This window comes from Vulpes vulpes, chromosome 3, assembly GCF_048418805.1.
Source record: "Vulpes vulpes isolate BD-2025 chromosome 3, VulVul3, whole genome shotgun sequence".
Classification (NCBI taxonomy): domain Eukaryota; kingdom Metazoa; phylum Chordata; class Mammalia; order Carnivora; family Canidae; genus Vulpes; species Vulpes vulpes.
In genome coordinates, this window is record NC_132782.1 from 117,606,646 (window position 1) to 117,624,763 (window position 18,118).

Below are 18,118 nucleotides of genomic sequence, written 5' to 3' on the forward strand. Positions count from 1 at the left end.
GAGCCAGGAGTCTGGAGAAGGGGAGGAGCTTACTGTCTCATGAAAAGTGGTCCTCTGGAAGGCCCAGGTGAAGCTCATGGTAGCATTCTCCTCGATGATATAGGTGTAGGACTGTTTGCCTTTGGAACCTTTCCATGTCTCCACGGGAGTGTTGGTCCTAGAATTCACACCCTGAACCCAAGACAGACAAGTGAAGAAGACACAATGGCTGGGTGGCTGGTAGGGGACAGGGTTCCCCTACTGCTGCCAAGCCAGGGCCCATCACGGTTGGGCAGACTCATGTTAAACTGTGAAGTCCCTGATGGACAGTCTGGGCCCTTCCTCTGTGAAATCACTATAATTGGGGGTGTCAGTTATGTTGATACACCAAAGGGGCAGAGGGGGACCAATGCTCCCAACAGTCCCAGGAAGCCCCATAGCAGACAAAGAAAGCGAAACATACCACCATGAAGTAGAGTTCACAGTTCACAGAACAGATGGTCTCAAAGACAAATGTGATCCTGGCCACCTCTTTATTCTCTGTGTCTGCCATCACCGACTGTGGAGGTCTGTGGGGGCAGAAGCTGAAAATTAGTGTCAGGGACCAGGCAGCACTTACTGAAGAGCCCGGACGGCAACCAAATGTCTGCTGGGGGACAGGATTAAGTTCTGGGTATGCCGGAAAGAGCGTGGATTAGTCCAATTCTGCTACCTGGCTATGTGACCAAATTGTAGTTTCCTCATCGGTAAAATGAAGGTGATAATACCTTTCTTATCTACCTTCCATCGCTATGGTGAGATCCCAGGGCATAGCAGATGTGGGAGTGCTTGGTAAGATGCTATAGAATCTCACCAGCCGCGCAGGGTCCTCGGAGCTGCAGCATTGCCCTCACCTGAGCTGTTAGAGGCACAGAACCTGAGGCCTCCCCAGACCCACGGAATCAGAATCTGCACACTGACATGATTCCTAGGTGATGCATGAGCACATTAGGGTTTGACAAGCTCTACCACCATTAGGTGTAAATTACCTACGTTCACTTAGCAGCTCCCTCTCTCGGGTGGTAGGAGCTTTCCTTGGGTCGAGTGAGTAGATATTTCAGTTTGTCATCTCTTCAGCCAAGTTCTCAGGCTGGTCCTTCTTTTGGGAAAGAGAGAGCCATGCGGGGGTGGGGAGGACAGGGGGGTGTGAGTGGAGGAGGTGAGGAAGCACTTTACTACAGTAGTCAGCTTTGTAAATTGAAAAGTAGTTTTGGGAATGTTACTCCCCCCAAAGCCTAAAAAATTTGCTCACCTTGTAAACAAGATAAAACTGCTCACCTCTGAGTAGTGTAAACCAAGGAAAGGGAAATGAATACCTTTTGAGCAACTATACCGTGGGCTAAACGCTGCGCCGGCGATGGAAAGGGGGAGCTTGAAGATGGTAATGGAGACACCAGACTGGCCATAGGGAAACCCATTCAGTGCTCCCATCTCATCTTGAAAGTGTATATTGGCAAAGATTTCACTTTGGCTTTGGAAATCCATTTATAGCTTAGCTTTTCTTTTGGCTTTGGCCATTTGCTTGTATCCTAAAGACCACCAGTGCCAGTTCCCGTCTACACAGTTTTGCCAAACACTGGACTAGAAGAATAATCTCAACCTGAGCTAGTCCAAAGTCACAGACTGTCAACCCACCTTGTTTTACAGATGAGAGCCTGAAGCCCAGAGGAGCACGGTGACTTTCCCAAGTTCACAAAGCCAGTAAGTGGCAAAGTTCAAGTTCCCTGTGTTCAGTCCAGTGTTCTTTCTACCTTACCACACTGTTTTATTTATTTATTAATTAATTAATTATTTATTTATTTTAAGATTTTATTTCTTTATTCATGAGAGACACAGAGAGAGAGAGAAAGGCAGAGACACAGGCAGAGGGAGAAGCAGGCTCCCTGCAGGGGGCCCAATGCAGACCTTGATTCCAGGACCCCAGGATCAGGCCCTGGGCGGAAGGCGGCACTAAACCGCTGAGCCACCTGGGCTGCCTGTTTTTTTTTTTTTAATTTTTATTTATTTATGATAGTCACACAGAGAGAGAGAGAGAGAGAGAGGCAGAGACATAGGCAGAGGGAGAAGCAGGCTCCATGCACCGGGAGCCCGACGTGGGACTCGATCCCGGGTCTCCAGGATCGCGCCCTGGGCCAAAGGCAGGCGCTAAACCACTGTGCCACCCAGGGATCCCGTTCTGGGGGTTTTTTAATAACATTTTATCTGGTGGCGTGAGGAAGAAGAATTCAAGTAGCATGTGGCTAATTAATAAGAGAAGCCAGATGAGAAAGAGCACCACCAGTAGGTCTGCCAGCGTGGGCAGCAACTAAAAAGCCACGTTACACTCAGGTTAACTCTGTTAGACCATTGCCGTGCTCTCTTGCTCTGAGCTCATGCTTGCACATGCCGGGAGCTCTCTCCTCTACAACATTCCAAGCTCTGAGGGAGTTGGATGTGGCCAAGGTGGTGTGGGCTTCCCCTGAGCTTTGTATTCCTCACCTGAATCCTGGCACAACCAGAGTGAGAATCATGAAGTCATTGTCTGAGGCTCCAACAGCCGTGTAAATGTGATCACCAGCCACCTCCCAGCCTGGAAAAGGAGAGGGGAGAGTTAGTGCCCCAGTGGTCACAAGTGCAGGGCAAACGTGCACCCAGATGATACCCTGAAAGAGAGAGAGAGAACACCATCCCTTGAAGCGACCAGAACCACTGCCAAAACCAAACCATATTATTTATTCTGCTACTTGGTCAAGGACTCTGAAACTCTCAGAGCAAACCCTTTGAAGTGTGTGCACATTGTTTCTAGCTCTAGTTTGATCTCTAAAACTAAAGTTTGGCAGAATAAAGGTCCATGAGGAGTGGAACTTTCCAGAGAATGCATGGCATGATCAGCTCATTTTTCTCCAGACATCACTGCTATGAAGAAATGCAAAGTGAGGGAGCTCCCCTTCCGCAGGGAGCCGACAGCTCCCAGTAGGTGAGGAGGCACTCACCAGTCATGCCCTTGTACTCAAAGTTGATCCCACTGAGAACGGTGGTTTCCATGTTTGAGGGCAGCGTGTTCCACCATTTGTATTCAAATCCCACGGCCGGCTCAGTCCCAGCTGGGCAGTGGCTGCAATCTGGGGGAACCACAAGACCCACACCTTCAGCAGGAAGGTTACAGCCACCCTGGCTGAAGCCGCTGTCACAGAGACAAGTGGCAATAGGGGTGGGCAGCCAAAGGAGGGTAATACTGAGCACCATAGCACAGTTATACCAAGTTGACTCCAAAACATTCTGATGATATCTTTCACATATTCAGGATGTAAACACAGACCCTGAATTCCAAAACTCCAGCTATCCTACTTGCCCACCAAAGTGTTGATTTTATGAGTGGGAAATATCAGAGAGGGTGACGGAACATGAGAGATTCCTAACTCTGGGAAAGGAACAAGGGGTAGTGGAAGGGGAGGTGGGTGGGCAGACGAGGTGACTGGGTGACAGGCAGTGAGGGGGGCACTGGACAGGATGAGCACTGGGTGTTACTCTACATGTTGGCAAATCAAACTCCAATAAAAAAATATACAACCCCCCCCCCACAAAGTATTCATCTTAAAACTTGAGTGTGTCTTCTAGTCTGATGCATACAGTTCATATTATTGTCACATTATTATCAGTAAATGCATTTACATGAATATGTACACAAGTCCTCCCAACACCCTTCTACGGCGTGACTTGTGGTTCTGATCGTGTAAGGCTGGCCATCCCAGCTCCCCAGACCTCCTGGTTAGCATCCCTGCTGCATGCTGGAAGTCTATGTTGTGAGGACTGGGTACTTTAGGCCGGAGTCCAATTGCAGTTGGAATAGGAATAGTTGGAATAAGGTAAGCAGTTCTCGACTGTGACTCTGACCTACGGACAGAGCCCCCACCTTGACCTCACTTCTCTTGAACTCAGTCCTCAGAGTGGCCTGGCCCTTACTGCCTCCCCTGGGAGGACAGAGTGCACATTTGGCTGACACTCTGTGTCCCCACGTGACCCACCCATCTGGGGTCACGTGGGAATGGACAGAATGCAGATAAAGAGGTTACCAGAGCCGTTGGAGTAAGAGCCATAAGGGCAGGGCTCGCAGGTGCTGTTGTTGGTTTTGAAAAAGCCTGGGTTGCAGGGTGGGCAGCGGGTCTTCACACCAGAGGCGGGCAGCTTCACAGCCCCCTCGAGATCCTCACCACAGATTTTCGGCTGGGCCCATTTGTACATGAGCTGTGTCTGCAGAAATGGATTAAGAATGGCTCAGCCTGTGTAGGATTTAACACATCTTTGGGAATTCATCCTGAGAGTGGAGGGAGAGGAGGGGACTCTGGGCTAAAATGAAAGTTTCACCAGGGCAGGGAACTCGTTTGGTCACTCATTTGGTGTATCCCATGATCCTAGCCCAGAGCCTGACACATGGCTGTGCTCAATAAATATCTGTTGACTGCTGACTAGATGAAGAGGGATATACTTAGCGTGGGCATGTGTCACCGAGAGATGGGAAGGACCAGTTGTCTCCAGAGAGAGCTCTGATTCCAATGTAGACTCTTATTACTACCAAGGTCACTTGGAAAAAGTAGCTGATGAAAACCCCAAGACATAAAAAGGGATGTCCCAATTTGTCTTCCAAGCATTTTCTTTGCTTTTTCACTTGTTCACTAGACATTTATAGAAAGCCTAATACATCTGTGTGCCAGACCTGGTGGCTTGGAGATGAATGAGATGAATGGCCCCTGCCCTTAAGGAGCTCACCATCTAGCAAGGGCAACAATCACATAATAACAGCCCGTGTGGGTGGATGGACACTGTGTTCTCTGGGACATTAAGGCAAAAGGGACATTGTAGGGGGAAATGTGAAATGGAACAGTCATCCATCAGATCAGTGGACAAGGGAAACATTGTGTCTGTCACTCATTAGGGCCATCCCTACTCTTTTGATGGAAGCACTGGACACAGAAGAGGGGATGACCTGCAGGAGGCTCCTCATCTTAAAACTTAGCAGCTCAAGCCTCCTATGTGGCCCTTGGGCCAAGTCAGAGATGAAAGATGCTCTTATGAATTACATTGAAGGGATGATGATCTGGGCAGCACTGCCATACGTGTGAAGTAGTGGATGAATAAGGCATCTGTTCATTTTATTCAGGATAAGAAATGACAAGTCTTAAGAGGAGTCTGTGCTGCCTTCACTGATGGGAGTCCCTGGGGCTTATCCTCTCCCTGCTCAGCTCCACTGTGAAGAGATTCCTCCCTGTGAAGAGTAGCCAGTGGCCAGAGCCCCAGGTTTGTGCTCTAACCTGGGTGCTCTCATCCAGCTAGTCCACTTAAGTCTCATGGAGAGACGGGTCTGGGGGGGGGTGGGTGGGAAGATTGACTCGGACCATCTCTTGGAGCAGCACATGCAGCAGCCCCAGAGGAATGGCCAGCCTGGTCCCTGAGAAACCACCAAGGCACAGCAAAGGCCACAAGGGCAATCATAGGAGTCAGCTCGAGTTATGATCCTTGATTTAAAAACACAGTTTGGAAGACAAAGTGAAATCATGAGACTGAGCAGAACCAGTGCAGGCGTGAGACACGAATCATGAGAGTTCTGTAAGGTGTTCCTGATGAATGCATATTCATGTGCACTCATGCTTCGGGGCCCCTCCCCTGAGCCTTGGCTGGGCTGCAAGAGGAGCACTGGTTCTGGCCCGACTGAGCATCCAAAGGCAAAGGCCCCAGGGTGTTCAGGCAAGAGCAGACATCCAGGCTGGCAGGCAGCAGAGTTCACTACAGATCAAGAGGGCCTTGGCCTGAGCCTGCGAGGGGAGAGACTGGGGCAGAAGGACGCAAAGACAGCCATGCATTCATGTATTACGCTAAGGAGGGAGAAGAGGAGCAGGATTACGTGTTCCCATTTAATTAGTGAGTCAATTGATGCCAAGAAAATGAAAATGATTTTTACGAGGTCATACAGAAGCCCAGACACTGCATGACTAAGTCTAAGGTAAAACTGATGAGAGGCGTAGCCATTTTCCCTTGGCTGCGGGGGAAGGGAATGATGTTTCAAATGCTAGGGCAGGGGTGGGGGAGGCTGGAGAGTGAGAGCTAAGGATGAAAAACAATCACTGCTAAGGACCAGACTTTATCCCATGTTTATCTGGCAAAGGGAGAACTCATCCAGCCTACCAACCAGCAAACCCTTATGCATCCTAATAGCCAAGCACATGCTTATGCTGAATGCAGATGTCCCAACTTCTCTCTTCCTGAGAGGCTGTGGTTTAGGGGTACAGACAACTCATCCAGAATGTCTAATCTAAGACAAATCCCTCCACTTGTGTCCCTGAGCCATCCCAGCTCACTTCCTGCTGTTCCTGGAATTCACTGGGCACAAGACTGCCTCCTCCACACCTGCTGTGCGCTTGCCAGAAAGCACTGTGGCCACCACTTATGTCACTCAGGTCTTTGTTCAAATGTTAATGTCCTCAAGTGTCATCCCAACCCTCTCTAAAATAGCATCTCCACCCTCTGTCATTCTCTGTCTCCGAATCTTTTTTTAAATTTTTTTCTTCCCCTTACTGCCATTGGATATACTCTAATTTGTTGCTTATCTGTTGTCTCTCTTTCCACTTGTTCCCCGGTGAGAATTAAGCTCCAGGAAAGTAGCTGTCCCCTCCGTTCGGTTACCTGCTGGATGCGGAGGGCCTGGCACCTTAACTGACTGTGGAAATGGACACATGACCTCCCTCTGAAAGGCCTTCCTTGGCCCCCCACACCTCATTCACTTCTCTTCCAGCTTCCCCCAGGCCTCTGCAATCTTCTTATTGCTTTGGTCAGGGCCTGGTTCTTCTCCCTCACCTGCCCTCACAGGACTGTGGGCTCCCAAGGGCAGGAGCCTTGATCACCTCGGAGCCCCCAGCAGGAGCCCCATGCCCGCACAGCATTAATCCTTAGAACACCCTGCTGAATCAGAGGCGATGCACGCTACACGAACGTCCTTCTGAGGCAGAAAGCCTGGGGGGAAGAGGGAACCAGCAGAGACTGAACGGTCAGCCCATTCTCTAGTGAGCCCAGAAGTAGGAATCCATTCCCTTTGCCCACAAAAGCAGAGCCTAGGAGACAGGTCTGATGAGCTCCATGAGGAAATGAGTGCGCATGGACAGGCAGTCATTGCCCAGGGGGACTAAGCAAATGGATGAAACCAAGCAAAGAAAACGAAATGGCTTCTTGCAACAGAGCATATGTGAATAAGCAGCAGAACAAATGCGGTGAAACAGTTTCTGACCTGAAAATGAATGAGGCCATCTCGTTTTGCCTCCCCTCACCCCCAACCTCCTCCCCACCCCTGGCTATGGGGTCACTGTGGAGGTCTGTGTGGTCTTCTCCAAGGTAAATGTGGTAAAGCCCAAGGAGTGGGCAAAGGAGCTATCTGGGGCAAAGGGGCTCCATGCTACCCACCTCTCCGTTGGCATCACAGGCTGTGTGAGTATAGAAGTAATCTTTGTCCGTGCAGGCTGGGCGCACTTTGCAGGAAGAGGATCCCTTTTCTAAATTGCAAAAGGACACATAGTTGAAGTTACTTAAGAAAGCGGGTCTCTTGACTACTTGCTCATGACCCTCTGACATCCAGGACCCTGGGGTACACGCCACAGGGACTGCAGGAAGTAGAAAATTCTGCATACCCACCCTTCCCTTTACTTCACTGCCAATCTCTAAAGCCCCACTCAGATATCCCCTTTGCACCCTGGTGCTATGAGAAGCTACTGGGCCCATCCTGTGGGGAAGGGCATATGGAAAGGGTCAGTGTGGAGGGTGGGTAGCCACTGGAAAGAGCATCTTGCAGGCTGACCACCACTAACTTGAGTTCTCAACACCTGCCACCTTCCAGGTGCTTCCCAATCCTGACTCTGTAGGTGGTTTTACTACTCCTGAAGGATTAAAGCAAAACACTGGAAAGCTTAGGACAGTGCCTTCATACTCTTATTTCAGTTCCTTCTCTGCAGTTTCTCTTACTGTCCACCTCTAATGAAGGCCTTCCACCTTTGGAATTTCCCCTTCTTCGTGCAACCTTCCTACACAAATGTGATAATTTCCCCTGGGTCCACTTAAAGTGTAGAGTTCTTTCCACTTTCCCCACCCTCACGCATCCTGCTACTATTTTTAACCCTTGACCTGTTCCTAATAAGAAAAGGTATCAACTACCATTTCACTTATTCCACTCTCTGTACATTAGTTCTGCTTTAACCTCATGAATGCCTGGATAGGAAGTACTATTTCAGTGTCTCCCTCTTTAAAGTAATAGACTTTACCTTTTTTGAATTACAAACATTTTGAGAATTTGAAAAAAAAAGACCTGTTTCCTCTCCTGAAAAATATACATAACTTATGCAAATACATTAAAAAATTTCCAAGGAATTTATTTTCTCCAAAATAAAAACCACTGCTTTATAGAATGTCAATACTACTACCACCACCACCACTACTACTACTACTACTACTACTGCTGTCACTACCATTTCAGGTGACTACTGTGTCACCTGAAGGTAAGCACTTGATATGAATGAGCCTTCCTCTCTCTGTATATATTACCTGGCAGGCCATGTGATAGAGTGGAATGAGATTTTTTTTTTTTTAAGATTTTATTTATTTATTCATGAGAAAGACAGGGGGGGGGGGGAGGGGGAGAGACACAGGCAGAGGGAGAAGCAGGCTCCAGGGACTCCAGGATCACACCCTGAGCCAAAGGCAGACACTTAACCGCTGAGCCACCTAGGCGTCCCTGGAATGAGATTTTTTTTTTAATTTTTTTAAAATTTATTTATGATAGTCACACACACACACACAGAGAGGCAGAGACACAGGCAGAGGGAGAAGCAGGCTCCATGCACCCGGAGCCCGACATGGGATTCAATCCCGGGTCTCCAGGATCTCACCCTGGGCCAAAGGCAGGCACTAAACCGCTGCACCACCCAGGGATCCCTGGAATGAGATTTTTAAATCAGATAGATCTGGGTTTGGATCTTGCTTCATTCAGTAGCTGTGTCACTTTAGGCAACCTCTCTGAGTCTTAGTGCTCTTATCTGTAGAGCAGGAATAATAATATCTACCTTACTGAGGCCAGCACATCCCCTGGCTGCATTGTAAGAAGGGACTCACTAAATTCTGGTAACTCTTATTACCTGAGTTTGTGGGAATTATTTTTATTTGGTAACCGTCTGTGGGAATTATTCTTATATGGTAACTGTCATGGGATTTTTTTAAAAAGACTTAGTTATTTGAGAAAGAGAGTAAGCAAGCACACAGGGGAGAGGGAGAGAGAGAATCTCAAGCAGACTGTCTGCTGAGCATGGAGCCCAACCTCATGACATTGAGATCATGACCTGGGCCAAAGTCAAGAGTCAGACACTCAACCAACTGAGCCTACCCAGGTACCTCTGTCATGGTATGTTTTATTTTATTTTATTTTATTTTATTTTATGACTTTATTTATTTATTCATGAGACACACACAGAGAGGCAGAGACATAGGCAGAGAGAGAAGCAGGCTCCCTGTGGGGAACCTGATATGGGACTCGATCCCAGGAGTCCAGGATCACGTTATAGGATTTTAAGTAAGGATTGAAAGTTTCTTTCTCTCCCTTCCAGTTAAGGCTTATTCCTCAACTGATCCTTTCTTTCCGAGGTACCAAAGGAGTCGCTAGATCAGAGAATCTCCTAGTTTCAGCCTCATCGGCCTATCCTGGGGAGCTCCATCAACTGCACATTCCCACACCTCTTCTGTCCCAGTCTTATTATCCTGGGCAAGAGGGAGCTACTGCCTGGGAAACAGCTGGAGTCTTCTCAGCTCATTGACTTAGTTAACAAGCAGAAGGCCTCGTTAGGCATAGAGGGATCCAGGGATTCCTGCTTTTCACAAGCTAAGGCCAAGAGGATTTTGGAAGGAGATGCTGAAAACACACCAATTTCCAAGAACCTCCATATATGGTCCAGCAAATTACAAGTTCCGTGTTAGGAAGTACATTCTGCACATGGACCTTTCTCTCCTTGTCAAATATTTGCTAGACCTGATACCCTAGCTCCAAGTTTCAACAAAAGTGGTCCAGCTGTTTACACACTGACAATTGCTAGCGTCGTTTATATCAATGATTAACCCAAACGCTGAGCCGGACCTCAGGTTTCATCAAAGTGTTGAAGTTGGGTACTGGTCAAGTTTGAAAGATCCGCCTAGATGTTTGGGGAGGGAGTGAAAAGTGATTCCTGTACTGTCGGCCCCAGGGCAAAACTATGCGAAGATAAAGCTTATCACGGGGGTGGGGTGGGGTAGGAGGGGTGGGGGGGGTGTTTGGATTTCTTTTTCTGAGCCTTCTTCTTTTCAGGACCTTCTCCCCACCTTCAGGAGTACAATATCCTCTCATTCAGATCCATTTCATCAAAGGAAAACATTTCCCCTGAGGATTGAAGCACCTAATGAATGCTTGGCCCAGCTTAGATACCACCCCAGACTCCGGGCAAATCCTTCAACCTCTCTGCTCTGCCTCTTCTTCTTCTCCTTTCTTCTTCTTTCTCCTTTCTTCTTCTTTCTCCTTTCTTCTTCTTCTTCTTCTTCCTTCTTCTTCAAGATTATTTATTCATGAGAGACAGACAGAGAGAGAGAGGCAGAGACACAGGCAGAGGGAGAAGTAGGCTCCCTGCAGGGAGCCCCATGTGGGACTCCATCTCAGGACCCCAAGATCACACCCTGAGCCAAAGGCAGATGCTCAACCACTGAGCCACCCAGGTGCCCCCTTTATTTTTTTTTATAAACAGGGAGATCTCTTCTGCACTCTGCTGTGAGTAATAATCGAGAAAATGTTTGGTAAATTGTAAAGTACTATCCAAGTGACTCGTTATGGTTGTTACCTACACTAAGAGTACTTTCATATTAAGAGAGGACAGCTGGGAACAAGCTTTATCGTAAAGGAACACATCTGACCCTTAAACCACACATGTTTGAACTGGGCGTGTCCATTTACACACTAGTTTTTTTTCTTTTATAAATACAGTATTGTAAATGTATTTTCTCTTCCTTATGCTTTTCTCTTTTTTTGTTTTTTTTTCCTTATGCTTTTCTTAACAACATTTTCTTCTCTCTAGCTTCTTTTATTGTAAAAATACAATATATGATATATAAAACATACAAAATACGTGTTGATCAATTATTTATGTTATCAGTAAAGCCATTAGGGTCATTAGTAGCTAAGTTTCTGGGGAGTCCAAAGTTATATGCTGGGGAGTGGGGAGGTGAGAGGGATGGGGGGCGGTGTTGGTACCTCTTGTCCCTGTATTGCTCAAGTTCAGATGTGATAAAATTAGTGCTTACTAGATGCCAGGCACAATTCTAAATATTTTATGTGTAGTAGTTAATTGAGCCACACAAAACACTATGAAGTAGATATGATTATTGCCATTCCCATTTTATAGACAAGGAAACTGAGGCACAGATAAATGCCTTGCCCAAGATGGCAGAGCTAGTAAGTGGTGGAGCAGGGATTTGAACCTTAGTAATTTAGTCCTGGAGTCTGTGCTTTTAAGCTCCATGCTGCTCTATTAGGAAATGAATCCCTAATATCGAATGTAACACAAAGGAATTCTTCTTAATGATTACATTTTAGGTATCAATAAGAAAGGTGCATTTAGTCAAGCCTTTGTCCTTAACGTCTGCAGTCCCAATAGCTCCATCTTCCTTAGTCTAGGTCCTGGATACCAGCAATGGTGTCTGTTGTGAAATCTCTAGACTGAGGCCTCTGCCTCCAGGTGTTTCCTTCCTCATCCATTTTCCAAATGGCAGGTAAGAGTGGTCTTTCAAAATCACAAGCCAGATCACGTCACTCCCCGGCTTAAAATTCTTGAATGGTCCCCACTGCTGATAGGATCAAATCCCAAATATTTAGCAATGGCACAGAAGGGCTGGTCCACTGTCTGTTCCCTGCCCATCTCTTAGCCTTGGATGCTAGTTCTTTTCAAGTCAACTCCTGCCATGCCGGGTTCTTCCAAGATCCCCAAGCCTTCTGGCTTTGCTTACACTCCTTCCAGAACATCCATCAAACCACCAATTCATCTTTCAAGTCCACAGTCCCTGAAACCTTTTCTCCCTCCCCAAAGAGGACTGGCCACGCCCCTTCTTTACATCTACTGTCCACCACACTCAGAGCTCCTATTCCAGCAGCCGCCATATCGTGGAGTTACTATACACTTGGGTGTTCCTAGAACCATGTTCTCACTTTTCAACTTAAGCTGCAGGGCAGGCACCAGTTCCGAGTCTAGCACCAAGTCTAAGCCTTGGCACCTGGCAGGTGCCTGGGACTTCTTTGTAAATGGATGACTAAATGCTCACTGGGTCTTCAGTCACTCCTTTAGGCACATTCCATCATGAGCTCTGATCAGATCTCCCTGCATTTTCCCAGCCTCCCACTGACCCTGCTTTCTGGAAGAGTCAAGTCATAGTAAAAACTCACTTTCCAGTCGAAGAGGTGGATTGAGTAATTGGTGGCAAAAGGAAAACCGACTCCAAGAACTCACACTTCTAAGCCGACACTTTCATAACAGCTCTCTGGATAACAATCAGTTTACATAGAGAGTTGACCAAAACATTCCCAGGAGGTTTTTTGAGAGCCACCTTGCCATTCAAACCCTTGTATGACTGCTGGGCTGGAATGGCAGCTGGAGACTCAGACGAACAGGGGCTGCCATTGATAGAGCAGGGAACGGGAATGAGAAATTCAAGTGGAAAAACAGGAATTTAGACTGATAGATTAAAGACTTCCCTCGAGATCTAAACATTCCTGTTCTCACTGGAAACTAGACTCACTTGGCAAGATCTGTGTCGATAAATAGGACTTTTGTTTTAGAAATAGTGTATAAATAAGCAGTTCACAAGGTCAATGGCTGAACAAACACATAGTGTAACACCTGCGTGAAGAACGGGTGTGTCTATGGACAGACTGGAGGGTCTGCTCTAGAGAGATCCTCGAGCTGGGTGTGTATGTGGTTCTGCGTAAGAAAAGAAAAATGGAACTGTTACGGGCTGTCTGAGCAGAGTCCTTTGGGGGGATGCCACCTTACAGCAGAGTCCTGCTGCCCTGGGACTCCCTCAAATGACCAGGTTCTGGGGCACCTGGGTGGTTCAGTGGTTGAGCGTCTGCTTTTGGCACAGGTCATGATCCCAGGGTCTTGGGATCAAGTCCTGAATTGGGCTCCCCATGCAGAGCCTGCTTCTCCCTCTGCCTGTGTCTCTGCCTCTCTCTGTGTCTGTCATGAATAAATAAAATCTTAAAAATAAAATAAAAAATAAAATCTTTAAAAAATATACTTTGCTTATCAATATAGTCTCATGGCTCTTCTAACCTAGCTTTGATAAAATTATTATGAATTAAAATATATAAACATATACCTTTTGTTTACTGTATCTATTGTCTGTAGTTATAATCTTATATAAGGTTTCATTTTTACAAACTTCACTGCTTAGGGGGAAAGAAAAGACTGCAACCCCTTTCACTAGTTTTCCTAATCCTTCTAACCCTGAGCTGCTTTTTATTTTTGCCACAGCACCCTGCACATTTTACTGTCTACCATACTATAATTTACTAGATATTTATTATTATCATTGTTTATTGTCTCTCTTCCCCCCACTACCAGAATGTAAATTCCACGAAGATAAGGAACTTTGTCTATTTTCTCCGCTAATATAGTCCAAACACCTAGAATAGGACCTGGCAGATAGTAGAAGCTCAATAATTACTTGCTGAATGATTTCATTTTTGTTTTCAGAGTGATCAGTGGAGTATAAATCAGCAGGGCTCTTCCCATGTCCAGAAAGTAAGGATTGAAGAAGGGTCATTTTCAGCATGGCCAGAAGGATGGTTCTCCTTTCTGTTTCTCCCTGTGTTTATTGGCAGCCCCCCTACCAAACTCCACCCACCCTCAGAAACCTCACCTGAGTATTTGTCAGGGTCACACGGGTGGCAAGAAGTTTCTCCCTTGTTTGAATAAGAGTTGGCTGGGCAAAGTTCGCAAAAAGAAGAGCCCTGCTTGTCTGCATATGTGCCAGGTTTGCAGGGGAAGCATTCTGAAGTGTAGGCCACCCCTAAGGAGGAAGAACAACATAGAAAAAGGGTTGAGCCTAGAGACTGAGCTCCTCCAGGGACTGGCTCCCACCCTCCCTGCAGAGTCAGGAAGTCAGCAAAAGACCCCAGGCCCAGCTCCCCTCTCTGTACCTGTGATGGCGATGTTTCTCACCAGCACAGGCTTGGAGACTTTGGATCCCACTGAGAAGGCTGTGGTTCTCCAATAGAGGACATTATTGCCTCGGTTTAGCTCGACCTAAAAACCACAAATGGGAAGATGGCTATCCGTAATCCATCACATTAGCCTCTTATGGGGGCCTGTCCCCTTAGAATCTAGGGGTCAACACCTTTTCTCATCTCCCACCTTGACTTCCTCAGCTTTGCCCTTCCTCCCAGCTCAGCTTAGCTCCTTTCTGCTTTGAAGCTTCCTCTTACCACCCTCTGATGGTCTCTCCCTCACCCACCAGGATCTCTAAAGTGAGATCCACAAAGGGGCCTGGAGGTATTGACAGAGGGTGAGTGGAGTTCCCTCCTTTATCTCTGGTTCTATGTATCCACATCCCATTCCTAGAAGACCTGGCCCATAAAGCTGGCAAGCTGCTGATCCCTGGGGTCAAGCCATGGATGCAAGGCATCCACACCTCTCTTCAGTCAACTCAAGAGGAAACTATGTTATCCTCACAGATCAGACCCCTGGCCTTGAGGGTGGAAGCCTAGGGAAGGGTGGAAGCCCAGGCTGTGAAGAAGCTCTCCTTGGAGGAAATGCCCTTTGCCCCTTTGCTGGTCTCCCCAGGAAAGGCTCCAGGAAAGCTGGAGCGATACTTACACTGTGGAATTCCCATCCTTTCTCTGTGGTTTTCATCCACCTGGAGTCATCTACATTAGGCTGGCACTGGTCATTCTGAACCTGAGACGGCAGGAGTTTAGGAACAGAGTCTCAGCTTTCCAAGAAAATGGGTTCCTTTACCCCCTTTGCTGCCACAGCCTTCCAGAGGGCCCTTCTTATAGGAGAATAGTTGCCAATTTCCTTTAGGGATAGAGCCCAGAACACATGAGTCTTGAAGCAGGGCGGGAGCTCATCACACACAAAAAACATCAGGGCATCAACACCAAGAAACAGCTTTAACTCAGAAGCCTTTACATGTGCTTTCATGTCTGCATGGACAGTACACTTAGGGTCTCCTGGATCCTTCTCTTCCCCTTCAAAGCCCCCCAACTTCTGCCTTTCTCCTTGCCTCTCGAAGTCTTGGCTCATTTTGTCCACAGTTCTCTCCAGATGGAAGACAACTGTGGAAAATCCCCAACCAGAAATATGCTTGTGATTCCTGTAAATGAATCTGACCCTTGGAGAGTCTTTTACCTCCCATCCTCCCCCGTGGCCAGGGGCTTACAAAAAACTCAAAGATGATGCTGGAGTCTGGGTAATAGTACTCGAAGTTGACAGTGCCAGACTGCTTCAGGTTGACAGCGTACATCAGCGTGGCTGTGCATTCGTCCGTGTTGGAAGAGATGTAGTCACCCAGGGGAACCCACTTGGACCTGTGAGGGAATGGGAGCCAAGTTCACCGGCAGGGGCATGGCCCGTCATGCTTTGTATGAAGTGCACGTTTCATGTCCTGCTGATTCTCTGAGGAACTTCAGATTTGTGATTCACAAGCGGGAATTGAGACATGAACATGCTCAGTGAAGAATGACCTCCAGATCAAGGAGCCTGGGGATACAGCTGACACAGGCAGACAGGTAGGTGCCCCCTCCACACCACCACATTATACAGAACTATCCAGAAGATAGATGGCAGGTGTTTGTAAGGGGGAGCTGGGTAACATTAACTGGTTGTTTACTATCTCCCAGGTACTCAACTACATGTTCTGCATTTATGACTTCTTTTCTTTCTCATTTAATGGATGATGAAACTGAGGCTTGGCGAGTACCTTGCCCAGTGTCACGTAGCCAGCAAGTGGCAGGGCTGATATTCAAACCCGGGTCTGCCTAACTCCAAAGCTATCAAAGAAAGTCAGCAGACACCACAGAACCCAGAAGTCCATCCGGTCTAGCCCACCTGTTTTTCTGGAAATGCTCACTTTTAGATGCTGCATGTAACTGGTAACCAGGAAGAAGGAAGACCAGAGAACCTCAGAGACAATCAATCTAGTCTCGTGATTTCATTTTCTAAATATCTCTCAAATTGGTTCAACCCTGCCCCAGGGCTCTCCCTCCTCCTTGCACCCACCCACCCACCTCCCCAGTGCTGAACCAGCCCCTATCTCACCTCCTGTATCCAGTCCTGCCTCCTGCAATTCCTCCTCCACACTTGCTGAAGACCTCCTCCAGAACAAAAATCTGACCATGCCACTTCCCTGCTTCCAATCCATTGCCACCTACTGCCCTTAGAATAGGGCAGAAATCCTCACCCATTCTCTAGACTCCAGCCAGCCAGCTTTTCTTTCACCTCCTCTGCCAAATTTCCCTCCTTCTGGGTGTTCCTACGTGCTGTTCTCTCTTCCTGGAACAAACTACCTCCTCCCTCCCTCCATTCATTCATTCATTTAGAGGAGGGGGAGAGGCTGAGGGACAGGGAGAGAGAGAATCTTAAGCAGGCTACAGGCCCAGTGCAGAGCCTGACACTGGGCTCAATCTCACAACCCTGAGATGATGACCTGAGATGAAATCAAGAGTCAGATGCTTAACCAACTGAGCCACCCAGGCATCCCTCCTTTCCTCTGTTTAATTCCTACTTGTGTCTATGTCACCTCATCTGAGAAGTCTTCCTTGACTCTACTGGCCTCTGCTATGTGAGCCCTGAGTTCTCACCAATTCTTTTCACCTAGCCACAATTCTCCTCTACTTCACTTACACATATTATGAAAGACTTAAGACCACCATCCTGCTTAAGAAATACAATGCAGAGGGTGCCGGGTGGGTGGATGGGGTCAGTTGGTTAAGCATCTGCCCTCGGCTTGGGACATGATCCCAGGGTCCTGGAATTGAGCCCCATGTCGGGCTCCCTGCTCAACAGGGGTCTGCTTCTCCCTCTCCCTCTGTTGCTCCCCCTGCTTATTCTCTCTCTCTCTCTCTCTCTGTGTCAAATAAATAAATAAATAAATAAATAAATAAATAAATAATAAAATCTTTGAAAAAAAATATAATACAGCGGAAGCCTTGGTGTTCACCTAGAGAATCTCAAGCCATTGACTACCAACTATTCTTTTCAGCCAAGTAACCAACCACTTTCTGGAATATGGTGCTTACCATCTCCACGTGGTTCTTTACCTTTTACTAATTATGCAGGTATTTCTAAACATGTCCTATGACTGTGCTTTTGCATGCTTTTAAACCTTATGTAAACCTTATGCATCATACTTACTGAAACTTGCTTTTTTTGTTTGTTTCACTATAATAATGGTGGGATTCATTCATATCCACACATGAAGCTCTTTTTTCATTTTTTCATTTTTGCTACTATACAGTTTTGGCTTGCATGGTTCTACAGTATTATTTACCCATTACTCACTGATGGACTTTTAGATTGTTTCCAATTTTTTGCTATTATACACACTATTAGAAACATTCTTGTTCCTCTCCTTGTATGTGTGTGTCTAATGCGGACACCTGGGAGAACCTGTGTTAGAGGGCATAGGAACCTCTAACTTTACCAGCTCCTGCCACACTGTTCTCCAAAGTGGTTGCTACTGACTTACACCCACTGGCATGTGAGAAAGTTCCTGATGCTCCACATGCTCCCAAATTTGGCTGTAAAGTTGTTGCCAATGTGATACGGTAGGAGATGATGTCTCATTGGGCTTTAAATCTTACTTCCTTGATTACTAGCGAAGTTCAGCATCTTTAGTTTATTTGCAATTTGGCTTCCTCTTCTGATCACATTCTAATTTCTCTTGAATGTATTTAATTCTCCTTTAATTATGTATCAAGCTGGCTTGATGGACGCTGTGAGGGCAGAGACCAAACTTACCTTGCTCAGTATTGTAGCCCTGACACCAAGCCCTGGGGGCGTGGCACATTAGGAAGGAC

The 18,118-nt window shown here is 47.0% G+C and overlaps 1 protein-coding gene across 14 annotated transcripts in view; it reads right to left on the reverse strand.

The window, feature by feature from the left end:
- The window catches only part of ELAPOR1 (endosome-lysosome associated apoptosis and autophagy regulator 1), a 72,956-nt gene that overhangs the window by 13,291 nt on the left and 41,547 nt on the right, over positions 1-18,118 (reverse strand). For all 14 annotated transcript variants that reach the window (XM_072754419.1, XM_025996348.2, XM_072754413.1 and 11 more), the window contains exons 5-14: positions 15,481-15,628; positions 14,916-14,996; positions 14,240-14,345; positions 13,960-14,109; positions 7,447-7,535; positions 4,071-4,248; positions 2,991-3,119; positions 2,497-2,587; positions 443-548; positions 34-171 (exon numbers count right to left, since the gene is read on the reverse strand). In XM_072754419.1, the coding sequence (XP_072610520.1) occupies positions 34-171; positions 443-548; positions 2,497-2,587; positions 2,991-3,119; positions 4,071-4,248; positions 7,447-7,535; positions 13,960-14,109; positions 14,240-14,345; positions 14,916-14,996; positions 15,481-15,628 (1,216 nt within the window). The remainder of the gene's footprint in view (positions 1-33; positions 172-442; positions 549-2,496; positions 2,588-2,990; positions 3,120-4,070; positions 4,249-7,446; positions 7,536-13,959; positions 14,110-14,239; positions 14,346-14,915; positions 14,997-15,480; positions 15,629-18,118) is intronic.